This window comes from Chaetura pelagica, unplaced genomic scaffold, assembly GCF_000747805.2.
Source record: "Chaetura pelagica isolate M959 unplaced genomic scaffold, ChaPel_1.0 scaffold465, whole genome shotgun sequence".
Classification (NCBI taxonomy): Eukaryota; Metazoa; Chordata; class Aves; order Apodiformes; family Apodidae; genus Chaetura; species Chaetura pelagica.
Window position 1 is genome coordinate 44,898 of NW_009953314.1, and position 16,555 is coordinate 61,452.

The window sequence follows — 16,555 nt, forward strand, 5'->3', positions numbered from 1 at the left end:
CGTTGTCCGACGGCCGGCGCTGGGGGACGGTGTGCGATGACCAGTGGGAGCTGCAGGACGCGCAGGTGGTGTGCGGGCAGCTGGGCTGCGGCCGGGCCCTGGCAGCCCCGGGCAACGCGCGCTTCGGCCTCGGCTCTGGGCCCATCTTCCTGGACGACGTGCAGTGCCGAGGGGACGAGCCCTCCCTCCAGCTGTGCCGGCACCGCGGCTGGGGCCTGCACAACTGCGCACATCTGGAGGACGCCGGCGTCATCTGTGCAGGTGGGTGGCCGGCAGACGCCTCTGGCTCTCCCGTGGAGCTCTCGGCTCTCCCTGCCCAGCCCCCGTGTCCCCATCCCCTCCTCTCTGCCATCACCATCGTTGTACCCTGCGATCCAAAGTGGGGGCTTGTCCTTGCCCCAGCACCTTTCTCATGAGCAACACACTTCTGACTCATCTTCTTCTGCACCCACAGCCCCTCCGACCACCCCGACACCTCCACCAGGTACTGCACTTTTGTGGCAATTTCCATGGTTTTATTCGTGGTATGTCTTCCTGTTGGTTGTTTTTTGGGTTTTTCATTTTGTTTTGGTTTTTTTTATTTGATTTTTGTTTCAGAGGCAATATCAGTTTAAATTTACATGATAATTCTTAGGCTATTATGTCCCCTTTCATTTCAGTGGTGCTTGTTTTGCAGTTGTTTTGGTTGGCTGTTGGCAAAACCAGTTCCTCTCTGTGCTCTTCAGCTGGGTCAAGGCTTAGAAAACGTTATCTAAATCTCTTTTAACCAGATACATCAGGAATGGCAGGGTCATGTTAAGTGTTGCAATGTGTAATTTTTGGCTCTTCTGAAAATGGTACAAAAGTGAAGGTGCTTGAGAGCCTGTGCAGTCTGGTCCAAGGAAGGGGCAGTGCCTGACTACAGCTGATGCTCCCACGTTTGGAATGGCCCAAGAATCCAAATATCCTGAGGCAGGGAGGAGTGTGCTGCACTGGGACTGTCCCTATGCAAGAATACAAAATGGGGGTCATTGCTTTTGCCTGTCACATCTTGTAGGAATTAAGTTCAGAGCTTGTGCTCACCTGCCTGTAAGGAAACTTGTAGGAGTTTCTGTGTGTTGAACATAATAATTTCATGTCAGTCATGCTGGCAGGAACATGAAAGCTTTTTTCAGCCACACTTACGGGAGAAATGAGATATATTTAAGACTTGGCCCAGTAGCCTGGAATGTTTATTTCAGTATGAGATCATAAAATCACAGAGTTTCCCAGGAAACTTGCAACTCATTTATCCTCCAAAATTCTTAGGGGAATAAAGAGAAGCAGCAGAGCAACTGAAGGGATGCTGTCTGTTCAGGAAGGTACTTCGATTTTTACTGTCATAACACCTCCCAGAATCAGTCCTCAACTGCAGAAAGTAGAGAGCAGAGCAGAAAGCATCCAGGTGTTACCAGCCCGGCCTGAAGAGGGTGATGTGATACCATGGATGTGACAGGGGATCCCGAGCACAACATGAAATTAAACCTAAAGCAAAACCAAATATTTGCTTTTATTTGAGTCATGCAGAGTACCACTTGCAGTCAGAGGGAGACCTGCTTTCCAGCAGCAGTGGATGAGATATGTACAGCTCAAGTGCAATGTTGTAGACGTTAATGTTAAGTCAATTCGCTTCCATTTCTTTCTGCAGCACCTTATGTTTGTGGTGGATCAATCTCAAATTCCTCTGGGATGCTGCAGAGTCCCTTCTACCCTGGAAGTTATCCAAATGACGCTGACTGTGTGTGGGAAATACAAGTAGAGAGCAATTTCCGTGTTATGCTCACATTTAGAGACATTGTGTAAGTCAAACATTGATTCCTGGGCAAATAACAAAGTCAAAACCTACTGGAGAAGCTTAACAACTTTTCTGAAGCAGGCAACTTCCCCAATTTTAAAGATATTTTCAACAACATCCAGCAGGAAAACTAGAACAAAACCTAGATTAGTGTGGCATTTTCTGTTCACCAGAGTATATTTGCTACAGCTACACACAAAACCAACAAAATCTCTTCCATAAAAGCTTTAAATGCTGAAATATTTTTGTCACGTTAGGCAACTAAATCAGAGTTTCTGAGTTTGACAAGATGTTGATGTTTCTTCACCAGGATGCAAAGTGACACATGCCAGCATGACTACATTGAAGTCTATGATGGACCTCCACACTCTTCCCCACTTATTGGGAGGCTTTGTTCTGGTTCCTTCCCCACGTACACATCCTCTTCAAACATGATGACCGTTCGCTTCCACAGTGACTCTAGATACACCTTCAGAGGGTTTCAGGCTCACTACTCCTCCATCCCAGCAGATCAAAACACTAGTAAGTTTCTGGTTGGTGTTTCTCAAGGCACAAGCTCATTTACTGTTGTTGTTGGTAAAAGAAATACTAGTGTATATTTTAAGATGTTAGGGAAATGGAATTATGCATTTGAAATAACATGAAATGTACATTTTCTAAATGAAGAAAAAAAACAACCTTCAGTCATTAATAAGTCCCTGAAGTGGCTAATATACTGTGTCTTCTTCCACCAGCCCTCCTGTGCTTGCCAGACTACATGCACGCAGTGGTCAGCAGGGACTATCTCCAGTCTCAAGGCTACTCGGCGCAGATGGTGACGCTGGACGACAGTCGCTGCCCGCCAACAGTCACGTCACGCGAGGTTATATTCAACATTCCCTACCATGGCTGTGGGACCACACGAGAGGTATGTTCATCACTCTGGGCACTGAATTGCAGGATCTGCTTTGGAAAGAGTCATGGAAGGGCCGTTGTGGTCCACAGGGCTAAGAATGGAAACAACAAGAACTGGAGGATTTTAGGCTTCCATACCTTGAGGAATCCCCAGGCTTAATAAAAAGGGGCTTCTAGGGAGGAAAACATGGGAAGAAGGTACATGAACTTTCCCTTACTTAAAGTAAACACAGTGCTTTAAGAAGGTTTGGGGTGGATGACTATGGTTATGCCAACTATGACACATTGATATCAATAACCAACACAACTGGTGTTTTGTACAGATGTTCAATGAGCTGGCTCTGCCTTGGATTTAACAGAGAGTTTTTCTCACCTGATTTCTGTTTAACTATGTACTTAACAAGTTTATTTACAATGTGTAGGCAGAAAAGGCAAACATCAAGCTTCTTGTTTTAAAGAGCTTAAGATTAACCTACATTTTAAATTGCACATTGCTCCATCAAATCTTAGAACATAGAAAAGGACAAAAATGCAATTCCTCATTTTAAATTACATGTTGAACAGGAGAACAATGATACAATCAACTATTCCAACGTGATCAAAATCGCATCTTCCGGGAACATAATCAAGAGGAAAAAAGACATTCACTTACATATCAGTTGCAAGATGCTACAGAACACGTGGATGCAGCTAATGTATGTTGCTGAGGATACCATAGATGTGAATGAAAATCAGTTTGGAAGATATGACATGAACATCATTTTTTATGACTCCTCATCATTCTCGCGGCAAGTGCACGACTCTCCGTACTACATTGACTTGAACCAAAATTTGTACCTTCAAGCTGGTCTTCACAGCTCTGACCCAAACCTGGTTGTGTTTGTGGACACCTGTGTGGCATCACCTGATCCTCAAGATTTTGACACTCTGGCCTATGTTATAGTCAAGAATGGGTAAGAGGTGTTTTTTTTTAAGTCCTTACAAGCACAACTGTAATACCTTTTCTGCATTTATTTAAAAGAGCAGAGCCAACCTGAATTGGTTTAGATCTCTTTATCAACAGACTGCTAAAAAGGGGTATTTAGACTTCACTATTATTTTGTTTCACTTACTTCATCCTTGTTCTGTATGCAACATTCAAAGTAGTGGGATTGAGGCAGATGAGATAGTGAAATCTGGAAGCAGGAATCTGTTGTCCTAAGTGTTCAATATTTTAGTAAAACCAAATGCATTTTTTCATGCCTAGTATAGCACAGGTGTTTTAAGTGCCATGAAGGTTTGGGATGGCTGTGGTCATCCCAGTGATGACACTTTGGTGTCAATGACCAACGTGATTGGTGTTTTGTACAGATGTTCAATGAGTTGAGGTCTGTTGTCCCTTTTTCACCATCTATAGCCTCCTCTTGGAAAAAAGGAGAAAAGAGAAAAGAAAAAAAAAATGGTTGCAAATAATCTCTAGCTGCTTCATAGGACTTTAATGAGCCTATATTTAAAAAGTTAATACCATTAAAAGTTAATGCCATGAAAGTTGCATTTTCATCCCATTGTGTTCTCAGCACCTCACAGTGACACAATTCTGCTTCACCTATTGCATTTTTGCAGGAATGTGCATGTTTGTATCCACAGAGTCTAATTCTCTCTTCCCTCTCTTCCCAGATGTGTTCGAGACCCTTCCTACACCACATACTCCTCCCCCAGCAGCCACTTTGCTCGGTTCAAGTTCAACGCCTTTGAGTTCATGCGCCGCCACCCGCTGGTCTTCCTGCGCTGCGAGCTGGTGGTGTGCAGGCTCCAGGACTTCTCCTCCCGGTGCTACAGGGGCTGTCTCACCAGGTCCAAGAGAGATACAAGTTCTGCTGAGGAAAAAGTGAAGGTGGTAGTCGGACCACTTCGGCTTCGGGAAGGGGGTGCTGAGAGTAGCACTGCTGGTAACGTCAAATAAATGTCTCTCATCTTCCCTCTAAGACCACTTAGGTCTTCAGTGCATCCTAGCCCACTGAAATTCTTCAGGATCCCTTTGTAATCCCAACACTCCCTAAATGATTAAGAAATAATTTCCACATTCATGTCACCAGTTGTTTGGTACAACCACATGTTTCTCCTCGTTATTTCTCTTCTCACATCCCTCTAAGAACATATATCTCGTGTTTCACCAGTTTATGAGCTGGAGAAAAAATATGAGCAAGACACCAATAAGTATTTCAATGTTTATTAAGTAGGAAGGAGATGTAATAGGGGGGAAAGTAACAGGTCATCTCTGGAAAGGAAATGTAAAGATTGATCTTACCATCTTGTCTTTCAAATTAATGCCTCTGTGATTAAAATACAAACAAATGTTTCACTGTGCTGAAGAGTGTGGTCTGTTGGACCGAAAATCCCCTGCTTCTGAAATACTACACTGGGAATTTCTAAATATTTTGATGTGGGCTAATTCATTTTCTTGCTGCACCTGCAAATTTGCTCAAGATTTTGATACTCTGGCCTATGTTATAGTCAAGAATGGGTAAGAGGTGTTTTTTTTAAGTCCTTACAAGCACAACTGTAATACCTTTTCTGCATTTATTTAAAAGAGCAGAGCCAACCTGAATTGGTTTAGATCTCTTTATCAACAGACTGCTAAAAAGGGGTTTTGATTTTTAACATTTTTACAGTATGACCCTGGAAATAAAATAAAAAAAGACATTTAGACTTCACTATTATTTTGTTTCACTTACTTCATCCTTGTTCTGTATGCAACATTCAAAGTAGTGGGATTGAGGCAGATGAGATAGTGAAATCTGGAAGCAGGAATCTGTTGTCCTAAGTGTTCAATATTTTAGTAAAACCAAATGCATTTTTTCATGCCTAGTATAGCACAGGTGTTTTAAGTGCCATGAAGGTTTGGGATGGCTGTGGTCATCCCAGTGATGACACTTTGGTGTCAATGACCAACGTGATTGGTGTTTTGTACAGATGTTCAATGAGTTGAGGTCTGTTGTCCCTTTTTCACCATCTATAGCCTCCTCTTGGAAAAAAGGAGAAAAGAGAAAAGAAAAAAAAAATGGTTGCAAATAATCTCTAGCTGCTTCATAGGACTTTAATGAGCCTATATTTAAAAAGTTAATACCATTAAAAGTTAATGCCATGAAAGTTGCATTTTCATCCCATTGTGTTCTCAGCACCTCACAGTGACACAATTCTGCTTCACCTATTGCATTTTTGCAGGAATGTGCATGTTTGTATCCACAGAGTCTAATTCTCTCTTCCCTCTCTTCCCAGATGTGTTCGAGACCCTTCCTACACCACATACTCCTCCCCCAGCAGCCACTTTGCTCGGTTCAAGTTCAACGCCTTTGAGTTCATGCGCCGCCACCCGCTGGTCTTCCTGCGCTGCGAGCTGGTGGTGTGCAGGCTCCAGGACTTCTCCTCCCGGTGCTACAGGGGCTGTCTCACCAGGTCCAAGAGAGATACAAGTTCTGCTGAGGAAAAAGTGAAGGTGGTAGTCGGACCACTTCGGCTTCGGGAAGGGGGTGCTGAGAGTAGCACTGCTGGTAACGTCAAATAAATGTCTCTCATCTTCCCTCTAAGACCACTTAGGTCTTCAGTGCATCCTAGCCCACTGAAATTCTTCAGGATCCCTTTGTAATCCCAACACTCCCTAAATGATTAAGAAATAATTTCCACATTCATGTCACCAGTTGTTTGGTACAACCACATGTTTCTCCTCGTTATTTCTCTTCTCACATCCCTCTAAGAACATATATCTCGTGTTTCACCAGTTTATGAGCTGGAAAAAAAATATGAGCAAGACACCAATAAGTATTTCAATGTTTATTAAGTAGGAAGGAGATGTAATAGGGGGGAAAGTAACAGGTCATCTCTGGAAAGGAAATGTAAAGATTGATCTTACCATCTTGTCTTTCAAATTAATGCCTCTGTGATTAAAATACAAACAAATGTTTCACTGTGCTGAAGAGTGTGGTCTGTTGGACCGAAAATCCTCAAGTGATGGACTGAGCCCCTGCTTCTGAAATACTACACTGGGAATTTCTAAATATTTTGATGTGGGCTAATTCATTTTCTTGCTGCACCTGCAAATTTGCAGAAAATACCTGCCTCTAGGCAAGCAGACTATCACAGAATTGTGATTGCTGCCTCTTGATCCAGAAATGTCTTTTCTTTTGGTTCCCATAGTGTTCTCCTGCATGCCACTCGAAAGCAAAATGGCCCACATTGTTCAGGGCACTTCTAAGGACCTGTCCCTCTGCATTTCCCCCACCCCATGTTCCCTCCAAAGCAGATGCTGATCGAGCCCTGGGCATCCTCTCCCACCCAAACAAGCGTTGCATCCACTGCTGTTTCCACAGCATCTCCAAAGGTGAGGAGCTCAGGAAGGGTGACAGGATCTTCTCTTACACACCAGTGAGGAATAATGGTCCTCTGCAGCCAGGCTATTTCTCTGTTATCAGAGAGGAAGCTTTTCCTCCAGTATTTCCCTCCAGTATTTGACTTTCTGCCCATCACTTGTGCTTTGGAACATTCCTGCATACTGCTGTGAAGAGGTGTGGGGTATCTCTGTGTTGGGTGGGGGTTGGGCACACCCCTGTATTTGTGGCTACAACATGGCACTTTAACAGAATAAAACAGTAAAAGGTGGGTAAAAAATAAAATATAATCTGGCAGCAGAGTCAAAATACATGTCCAGACCTTACAGGAAAGGCTCCTTGGTCCCTCATTGTTCATAGGCATATTTGTAAAGCTGAAAAGCAAGAGAGAACAGAAATCTTCATGCCCTGAGAACTCTAGAAAAAAATTCCCAGCTATTTCAGTGCAGCTATGGTTGCTCTTTTCCCTCCTGCCATTTCTGTTACCTTCTCACGACACCCAGCTCCTACTCCCAAGATCCCTGGAATAGACCTGGTCTCTCTCTCACTCCACATTGTGGCACTTGCTCCCAAAAGCACCACATCCTGTTTCCCACACAGTCACTAGGTCCCTGCTACTGCCTCAGTCCTCCCTGCCAGCCACTCCCGTGCCACTTCCTCCTCAGACACAGACACTGCTGCTCCCCCAGAGCACCAAAAGCACATTAGCTGGAGCTTCCCTCTGCACCCACAGCACCAACACATCAGCTGGAGCTTCCATCTGCATCCTCAGCACTGCCACCCCAGCCCAACATCTTCCCAACAGAAGCTTCCCTAACTCGTGTAGGCAACCTCTTCTCATGCTTAATGAGTCTCACTACTGAAATTGCCATCACCATTGAGAAGGATTTTTCACGTCTACCCTCAATTTTCACTGTTGCCATTCAAGTCCATTAGCTTTTGCCCTGTCCTTCCTGGCCATGAAGAGTCATTTTCTCACCTTTCTCTTTAGGTGAATGTTACTTATTTGAAGATTCATGTTTTTTCCATTATTTTTTCACTTCTCTAGCTTAAATAAATCCAAATTCAAAAGCTACTGAGCTGTTAAAAATGTTTTGTTTGCAATATTTAGGGCTGAACCACACAATCTGATACAAAGGCTTGTCAAATCAATTGGAAACATCCCCAGTGACAAACATCCTAAACCTGGCAAACCTGTAAATCTCATCCAGGAGATCAAACCTCAGAAGACTTTTCATGTCTCTTTTTCAAAAGGCAGAGCTTTGTTCAATTTTTAATTCTTTTGATTGCTGATCATGATGAAATAATTTAATTCCTTTTCTTTTTTTCCCCCCTATGGTTCTGTGCTTTGTGGCTGTGAGGAGTTTCCTTCTCAGGACTTACCCAGCCTTTCAGAGTGTGTTGTTCACATTCATAAATCAGGCTGAAATATGCTGGAAATGCAAACAGCCAAGTCCCATCTAAACATTTATCATTGGTGCATGAAAATATGAAAAGCAAGATCTGGGATTTCTGCCTTTCATGTCCGAGTCAAAACGAAAGCCAAAATGTAAATTAAATTGTTTATTTGGGCATTTGTTTTGTTCTCTTGTTTAGTTGCTTTGTGGGGGATCAGTGTTGCTCCAACCACAGAGTGCAGCCAGGTGCCTGCAAACACAAGGGTGTCGAGCACCAGGAGTGTGTTGAGGCCGCTGCCTTCACTCTTCAAAGGAGCTTTCTGGAGGCTGCAGTTGGGCCTCTTGTCACCTCCTCCACCCTTAGAGATTCGTAGAATGACTCATAGAATGATTTGGATTGGAAGGGAACTTAAATATGATCTAGATCCAACCTCCCTGCATGGGCAGGGACAACTCCCACCAGCCCAGGTTGCTCCAAGCCCCATCCAACCTGCCCTTCAACACTGCCAGGGATGGGGCAGCCACAGCTTCTCTGGGCAAACAACCATCACTTAGCAGTTTTTAGTTTTGAATAGCTGTCTCACTTTGGCATTAGATTATTTATTTTTTATCTGGTGTGTCTCTCACTACCCATCATCGTAATCATAGAAAAGTTTGGGTTGGAACTTGAAGTTCATCTAGTTCCAGCCCCAACTAAACATGTTATTTTGCCACATTGTGCTAAAATCCTTTGCCAATGTCATCCCTGGACAGTTCTTTTGAAGGGGCACTGGAGAAGGTGTTTTTTTTCATGGAAAGAAGATGTATCCATAGCTATTTGGTTTCAAATCCATACTTTTTGGAAAAGAAAAACTGCACAGACTCTGTATATGTTAATGCCACTGTGCTGCTCCCAGTGGTATCAGACAAACTCTTTGGCCAGCAGTGGGGTTAAAGCAAAGCTCAGAAAAAAGTTCTTGTTTGCTTGTTTGTGTCCTGAATTTCCTGTGCTTTGGTGTCCTGTTTATCTTTCTATTCTAATTTTGGAATATGAAGCAGATAATTCAGCTCTGTAGTCCTCCTTCCCAGAAACACATGATGAAAATATTTATGTAATATTTATATAATTGGGTATAAATAAATACCATTTTGTTTCTGGATCCCACAGCCAACAACTAGATATGTTTTCCAGCTGTTAATAACAAATCCCCATGTTTTGAACATTGATATTAAAAAAATAGCCTGTTTGGGCTTGCAGGGTATGAGTAGGAGACATATTTTATCTTGTTTTCCTCACTTTCTCCCCATGCCTTGCCATAGTAGCCCACAGATATTCCTTGATATTAAGCTGAATGCAGCACCTTGTGCTCACAGTTCTGACTCAGGAGCCCTTTGTACCAAATTCTAATTAAACCACTAAATTAATCTAACTCTGGAGATCATTTTCACTTGACTGATTTATTTTTTTTTTTCCTAACTCCACCAGCCTCACCAACCATGGGCAAGATTTTTTAACCGGATTTTACTCTGAAAGGGAAATCAGAGTTGCTGAATTGTCCACCATGCTTAATGAATTCAGAGGAAGCAGCCAAGATATTTCTTGAGGCTGATCCTCCACTGTCCTTTATTTGTGACAAGTTCAAGACAAAATAATCACAATCCTTTGAGGTCCAGCACCCCTGAACCCAAACCCAACTTTTTGCACTATTTCTGTTAAATGCTTTATGTTACAAGGAGATTTTTTTCTTATTTACTTGTTTTTCTTTTTTTTTCATACTTCTCTTTTCTTGTTTTGTTTTTGCTTAATTTATTTTTTTTTTTTAATTTGTTTTGACAGTTTCTATCTAGCTGGGAAAAAACTAAGGAGATACTAAAATTCTCACAGCAGCTTGTATATTTTAGGAGATTTTCTATCTCAGGCTCAAGAAGGATGACATAAAAAGCATGTTTTAATAAGCCATGTCTAGCTGAGGATACTCATCAGTGACCCATCTGGGTCACTGGGAGTGAGATTTGTTTTTATTTCCTAGAATAACACTCAGATCACCTCTTTTGCCCTGAATCACCTGGCACCCATCCAAGCAGATTTTTCCTTGTTCTTTCTGAAATAAGTGAATTACTCACAGGCTATCACGTAGAAATGAACTGGGCTGATGCTGTTCTAAAGACCCAATGTCTGTATTTCTTTTTTTGTCCTTTGTTTTTCCAGTTTTCAGAAACAATAGTTTTGGAGAGGTGGCTTCTCTCTTTCCTCCTCTTTCTGCAGGAAGACTGTGAGGGCTGCATTTTGTCTTTAGACACGGTCATGCAAACCTGTTGTGTTTAAGCATTCTGATGAGAAAACTGGCTGCTCATGGCTTGGATGCTCATGCTGTCTGTTGGATAAACTGGCTGGGCAGGCAGGCCCAGAGGGTGCTGGTGAATGGAGTTACCTCCAGCTGGTGACAAGTGGGGCTCCTCAGGGCTCAGTGTTGGGACCACTTCTGTTTAACATCTTTATCAACCATCCTGGTGAGGAGATAGAGTGCACCCTCAGTAAGTTTGCAGACAACACCAACCTGGGAGGAAGTGTTGATCTGCCTGAGGGCAGGGAGGCTCTGCAGAGAGACTTGGACAGACTGGATGGAGGAGCTGAGGCAAAACTGTCTTAGCCACGTGCCAGGTCCTGCACCTGGGCCACAACAACCCCAGGCAGTGCTACAGGCTTGGGGAAAAGTGATTGGAAAGATGTCCAGGAGAAAGAGACCTGGGGGTTCTGATTGAGAGGTGGCTGAATATGAACCAGCAGTGTGTCCAGGTGGGCAAGAAGCCCAATGGCATCCTGCCCTGTGTTGGAAACAGTGTGGCAGCAGGACAAGGCAGGTGACTGTCCCTCTGGACTTGGCATTGGTGAGGCCAGACCTCAAGTGCTGTGTCCAGATTTGGGCACCTCAATACAAGAAAGACATCAAGGTGCTGGAGTGGGTGCAGAGAAGAGCAACTGAGCTGGTGAAGAGCCTTGAGAACAAGTCTTATGAGGAACAGCTGAGGGACCTGGAGCTGTTTAGTCTGAAGAAAAGGAAGGTGAGGGGAGACCTCATTACCCTCTACAAATACCTAAAAGGATATTGTAAAGAGGTTGGTGCTGGTTTCTTCTCACAAGTAACTAGTGATAGAACAAGAAGGAATGGCCTTGAGATGCACTACAGAAGGTTTAGACATGGTGAGCTGCACACAGTACGTGTAGAGCAAACACTTGAGCTGAGCCTTGCCAGTGTGGAACAAACCTTCTTTGTTTCATAAAAGTTCACTGGATTTCTCTAAGGAATGTATTGCTGAGGAAGACAAGGCGACTGTTCTCTGCCAACACTGCAAGGACTAATCCAGGTGTCACATGGGATGCTTCCCAGAGGCTGTGAAGTATGACAGCTGGGATGACACTTACAGATCAAGCTGAAAATTAACTGTTTAAAATGCAGACCAGAATTTGTGCAGTCATGAGGGATTTCTGGCATTGCATTTTGAAAAAAAAAACACAAAACAACAACACAAAACCAACAAAAAACATTGTTTCCTAGCAGATTAGGAGCCTGTTGCTCCAGTACTTCTTGAGGCTAAGACCTCGGCCAGCTCAGGGTACCCCTATCCAAAGAGGTGTCCCAGATGGGACTTTCCTTGCTGGCACTCACTCTGTCCAGGCTGATGGGCAGCACAGGGAGTCCAGGGTGGGAGATGCTGCAAATCCCTGCAAACCTCTCAGCCCAGGAAGCCACCTTGATGGACTCTGGGCAGACCCACCACTGTGGATGTGGTGGCTCTGGGGGATCTGGTCTGCAAAGGGCTGTGGAAACACAACCACCCCCCCAGCTCTGCTTTGGGACAGTGGAGAAACTAAGAGAGGGAAAAGTCTGCCATTGTTCTTCACTTGGCATATCGAAATTTGTCCTTAGCTGCAGGCAGCTGGTTCCTCTGCAGCCAGCCAAGGATCCAAAGATCCTCTTGGATATGCCAAGGGGAGGGTTTAACCACTGGTCCCATAGAAGACAAGGGCTTCTGAGCAAAGATAACTGAAAAATCAAGGTATTATAAACAAACCCTTACCAAAAAATATTAAGATAGTGTTTCAAAAGTATCTCCACTGTATGAAATCACCAACTTATAAAACAAAACCAGGCTAGTCAAACTGCAGAGCCCACCCCTTTCAATCTGCATGGTTATACATCCTGAAACATGTTTTGTCAGCAAAAAGCCCCTCTCCAGCTTTCCTGTAGCCCCTCAGGTACTGGAAGTTGCTTTAGGGTCTCCCTGAATACTGAATTCTCTTTCGTGTACTGGAGGGGCTGAGACAAAAACACACTGACAGATGAAAAGGGGTCCCCAGCAGACAGGTAGGAGTATTTAGTAACAACATGGTGAGCTGCACGTGTTCAGAGATCAGTCACAGCCCAGACACAGGCAGATGAGCAGCTTTTCTGGCCTGTGGGTGCTTAACAGAGAATAAAGTCAAGAACTTCCCCAAATTATATCCACCTGAGTGTTAAGTTGGGATAAATTAGGCTTGACTCTGTATGTAGAGTCACATGGATGTTGACACACTGACCTTCACTCCAGGCAGTGGTTTATCCACAGTGTTGCTGTGGATCCCGGGCCACAGAAAGTGGATTATTCAGGAATAACACTGTTCTGGAGGTACGTGCTTTAGGAGCATGGCCTTGCCCCAGGGACCCTGAAAACCAGGAGCATGGAAGCAGGTTGAGCATGTGTGTTCATCCCTAACTGGTGAAATGAGAATGACACAGGAGCCTCTCTTCTAACCTGCTTTGTGGCACCTTAACTCCTCCTATCCTTGACAGCAAGTGCCAGCTCAGGCTGTGGAAGGCAGCAGCACAGGTGGAGAGCCAGCTGGAGAGACACTGCTGCAGGAAAGGACTTGGAGTTCCTGCTGGACAACAAGCTGACCATGAGCCAACCATGTGCCCTTTGAGCACTGCCAGCCGGTCACAGGAGGTGATCTGTCCCCTCTGCTCAGCACTGCTGGGACCTGTAGCACCAGAATGGGGCTTCCCCCTGCAAGAGAGGCACAGGCATCCCAGAGCAAGTCCAGCAAAGGGTCATCAAGATCTTCAGGGGGCTGGAATACAAGATTTACAAGGAGATGCTGAAGGACTTGGGCTTGGTAAGTCTTGAGAGTGTGAAGGGGAGGTTCTGTTGCCATCTATAGTCACCTGCTGGGAGGGGGCTGAGCAGATGGAATCAAATCTCTTCTCAGAGGTGCAGAGCAATAGGACAAGAGGCAAGAGGCACAAGTCAGGACACAGGAAATTCCACCTGGATATAAAGGAAAATATTTATTTTTACTATGAGGCTGTCAAACACTGGAGCAGGGACCCAGAGAAGCTGTGGGATCTCCATCCTTGGACGTATTCAATTATCTCATAGACACAACCCAGAAGAGTCTACTCTGGACCTGTCTGAAACAGAAACTGGACCAGAGACCTCTGGAGGCTCTTCCAGCCTGTATAGAACTTTGATTCTATTTTTCCATGGAGGTCCTGGGTTCAGGGAAATTTTTTTCTTTTGTGTCAATGAGTTTGGTGAATGGATGGAACCACTGTGAAGGGCACATTGAAATATCTGATAAAGGAACCTGGTGAGCTTTTTGTGATGGTTTCTGGGATATAAGTTGCCTCAGAAGTTGTCTGCAACCAGCAGGTTTGTGGACATGCTCTATTTATTTATTTTTTAAATTAACATCTGATGCTGCAAATTTCTATCCAGCTAAGGTTCAAAAACTTTTAGAATATTTCAATCAGTGTCACTCAGAGTCCATCCAATACTTTAATACGACTGTCGCGAGCCGGTACCGGGGGGCTACTGGCTGTCAGGATGTTTTCACAACTTCCCCCCCCAGTGAGGAGAGGTTTGTTAAAAAGCCCAAGCGTCCACCTCTCCCAGAGGAACGGCCGCTGAGGGTTCGTTTCTAAGGGGGTAGATTAAAGTACCCTCCCACTACGCTCACAAACTATTACTGAGACCGATGTTTAGTTTGCAATTAATCAATTTATTAAGGGACAATACAAACTAAGGGATCAAGGTTCAGGAGAGGTTTACTAGGTACGTATATTGGAAAAGGGATTCAAAGGCACTAAGGTTTATGAAGGCACACTCCGAAGGAGAGGTGTAAATCAATGGAGTGAAAGGGTAGGAGTTGAGCCCAGTAAATAAAGTTAAAGAGTCTGTGTGTGTGTGTGTGTGTGTGTATATTTACCCTCCTTCCTTCTGTAGCGCAGTTGTCAGAAGTGCTGGCAGGCTGGGCTGGAGATCTGCAGGGGGGCCTGTGTCCCAGTAACCGGGGTAACCCCTTCCTGCTGCTGGCAGGGCTCTGGTCCCGTGGCTCTGTGGCAGACATTCTCCTCGCAGTGGAGTGGCACTCAGGCAGGTTCAGGTGCTGCAGCGGGGTCTTGTCCCAGGCAGGCAGGAAACAGAGCAGGTTCTGCTCTCTTTTTATGGACCAGAGACCACGGTTCGAGAAAGTACTGTCTGAATTAGCCAATCACCATGGGCCAGGTACATATTCTGTTAGGAGCAGTTTTTAATCTGTTGTTTGTATTTCTGCCAGCTATCGCAACCCTTGTGCTGCTTCTTTTGCTCTGCACCTATCTGGTAGGGCAAGAGGCCTGTTCATTCTGTCCTTGAGTGAATCAGTGAAAAGGCGTCACTCTCGCTTTGCTGACTTGAAAGGCATTCTTTGTTTAGTCTTATGTGGAGGGGGAAAAAGATGGACTGTTCCCCACAACTACCTTCAAATCATTCTAGTGACCTGAATCTGCATTAGGCAATTCTATTTGCTAATTGCCAAGACGAGGGAGGAGCACCAAAAGATAATCCTGCCCTTACAGAACCAACAAGCTCTCCCGCAGGAGACTTGCCATGGACTTCAAGTCCTAATCCCACCTGCCTCACCTTGACAAAGGTTCTATTGAGTGTCCACAGATTATTTATTTGAGGGAGATAATCAGGATAAACCAAACCCAAAGGTTTAGATTCATGACTCTTTGACAACCCAGAGGCAGGGAGCAATGAGAAGGACCCAGGGCTGTGTCAGACCCCTCTGAAGAAGGAAGAGCCATGTTCAGATTTCTGGTAGTTCCACATCCTTACCGAAATTTAACCCTGGTGACTTAAATATCAGATGGTAAAAAAGGTTGCAAGGTCTAATCCTGCTCTCCATTGGTTTTTCAAGTTGTTAGCAGGGAAAGTCAGCTCATTATCTCATAGCTCAGCATGTTTTTCACCTTCAGAGCACATGGATTACAAAGAGTTTAATCAGCCAGTTGTTGAACACTTTCTGAAACAAAAACAGGTTTTGCAAGGAGAGGTTGAGTGTAATCATAGAATGTCTCAAGTTAGAAGGGATCCATAAGGATCATGGAGTCCAACTCCCTGGTCCTCACAAGGCTACCTAAAACTGAACCATAAGACTAAGAGTGTCATCCAGATGGTCACTGAACCCTGACAGACTTGGTGCCCTGGGGAGCCTCTTCCAGTGACCTCAGTGAAGAACCTGTCCTAAAAATCATAGTTAATCTTACAAAACTTGTGATGGTGTGTATTTTGTCTCTTGTCTCCTCTCACAGCTTCTATGGGAACTGAAATACCTGGCGATTTCAATTTCAAATTTATCCAACCATTTCTATCTTGAAATAATTCTCCCTAGAACAAGCAACTTCCTTTTTGAATCATTACCAATTCACATCTTATTTAGTTTCTTCAGTTGTTCATGCATGAGAAGAACTGAAATTATAGTATATATTTTGGTCACAATGAAAGTAGGAATGCTGATTTACAAAGTTTTCATGATTGTTAATCTATGAGAAGAATTTATAACTGAAACTGAAACAGATTTCTGGTTTGCCAGAGTACTGAAAGGGTGGGACTTCTTGTGTGTGAAAAGCTTTTTCACTGGAAAAGGTTGTTAAAAGCTCCAAAGTCTTAAAAAAGAGAAGGTAAAATTCAGGAGTGGTTCTGGAGTTGACTCGTGTTTTGACTGATGTGGTTATATCCTAAATAACTAATAATACTTCCACTGTGTAATGTTGCTTACTATTCATCCAGCTTTTTTCCATACC

The 16,555-nt window shown here is 44.0% G+C and overlaps 1 protein-coding gene across 1 annotated transcript in view; it reads left to right on the top strand.

Annotated features, from left to right (window-relative positions):
- The window catches only part of LOC104389132 (deleted in malignant brain tumors 1 protein-like), an 81,188-nt gene that overhangs the window by 27,471 nt on the left and 37,162 nt on the right, over positions 1 to 16,555 (top strand). Inside the window, 11 exon segments of the mRNA XM_009998083.1 lie at positions 4 to 261; positions 455 to 484; positions 1,667 to 1,817; positions 2,124 to 2,335; positions 2,548 to 2,720; positions 3,272 to 3,660; positions 4,364 to 4,635; positions 5,174 to 5,210; positions 5,966 to 6,237; positions 13,989 to 14,076; positions 15,046 to 15,089. Coding sequence (XP_009996385.1) covers positions 4 to 261; positions 455 to 484; positions 1,667 to 1,817; positions 2,124 to 2,335; positions 2,548 to 2,720; positions 3,272 to 3,660; positions 4,364 to 4,635; positions 5,174 to 5,210; positions 5,966 to 6,237; positions 13,989 to 14,076; positions 15,046 to 15,089 — 1,926 coding nt within the window.